Source organism: Monopterus albus, unplaced genomic scaffold (genome assembly GCF_001952655.1).
Source record: "Monopterus albus unplaced genomic scaffold, M_albus_1.0 scaffold4.1, whole genome shotgun sequence".
Taxonomy (NCBI): domain Eukaryota; kingdom Metazoa; phylum Chordata; class Actinopteri; order Synbranchiformes; family Synbranchidae; genus Monopterus; species Monopterus albus.
In genome coordinates this window covers 2,108,583-2,109,527 of record NW_018127884.1, presented here as the reverse complement: position 1 = coordinate 2,109,527, position 945 = coordinate 2,108,583, and the positions used below count along the sequence as shown (strand labels likewise).

At 37.6% G+C, this 945-nt stretch overlaps 1 protein-coding gene across 1 annotated transcript in view; it reads right to left on the bottom strand.

Moving 5' to 3' along the window:
- The window catches only part of nkpd1 (NTPase, KAP family P-loop domain containing 1), a 6,457-nt gene extending 6,420 nt beyond the window's left edge, over positions 1-37 (bottom strand). Inside the window, exon 1 of the mRNA XM_020606224.1 lies at positions 16-37. Coding sequence (XP_020461880.1) covers positions 16-37 — 22 coding nt within the window. The remainder of the gene's footprint in view (positions 1-15) is intronic.
- Positions 38-945: the final 908 nt, after the last annotated feature.

Sequence of the window (945 nt, the reverse complement as noted above, 5' to 3'; positions counted from 1 at the left end):
AAACCGTTTACATACCTTCTATTTGTCCGAGGATCATGTTAATTCGATTCTGACATGAAGAGTACAGTCCTACAGTCGCAGGTGATGAAATGTTTGTCAGGGTTTTGGACAGGGCATATGCATAAATATTGGCTGAAAGAATATTTAAAAGAAACAAAAACATGGTTAAGTCATTTTGCATTTCAGTTTTTCTGTATTTACATACATTTAACTGTTGCTTTCATCGAGTGAGTATTCTGTGAGAAAAGTCCTAGATCACAACCCTCACAAGTGACCTGCCAACAATATTTGACACACCAATTAAAAGATTTGGTGCACACTAAAGCCGCATTCACAGAGTTCACTTTAAGAAAATACAGCCCTTCTTATTCATTTGAATGTGAAAACTTTGGTGAACAGGCAACCACCAGTACTGGTGGTGTTGGTGGCGCTGGCATCTGCACTGGCCCCATGTGATGTTGTCCAAGACAGATGAGTCTATAAACATTTATATTTTTAGCTAACAACAGGAGTGGAGAAGCCACTATTGGAGAGTATTTATTGTATAGACTATAATGTAGATTACATAAAATTTATTTTGAATATGATATAAACTTAGTACATCTAGACCTGTCACTATAGTGTCAAAGAGACCAGAAATGGATGCCAGTGATAAATATGGAAGAACTATTAACCCTCTAAAAAGGAGCAGGCCTGAGAAAAGCCCTGCTAGATTAGAACTGACCCAGAGGATGAGTACTGGGGTTCCAGGGTAGCAATTTTAAAATGCTCAACTACTCCTACAGGATGTGACTGAGTCAGACGATCAAATCAGAAAGAACACTCAAGTCAGTGGACTTTATTACAGGAAGGTAAATGTGTATGTGTCTGTTTTACTGTATAAGAGTAAGAAATAAGAAGTGAGGATGTGAAGTAATAGTCCTGTGAAACTATGAACTCTAAATG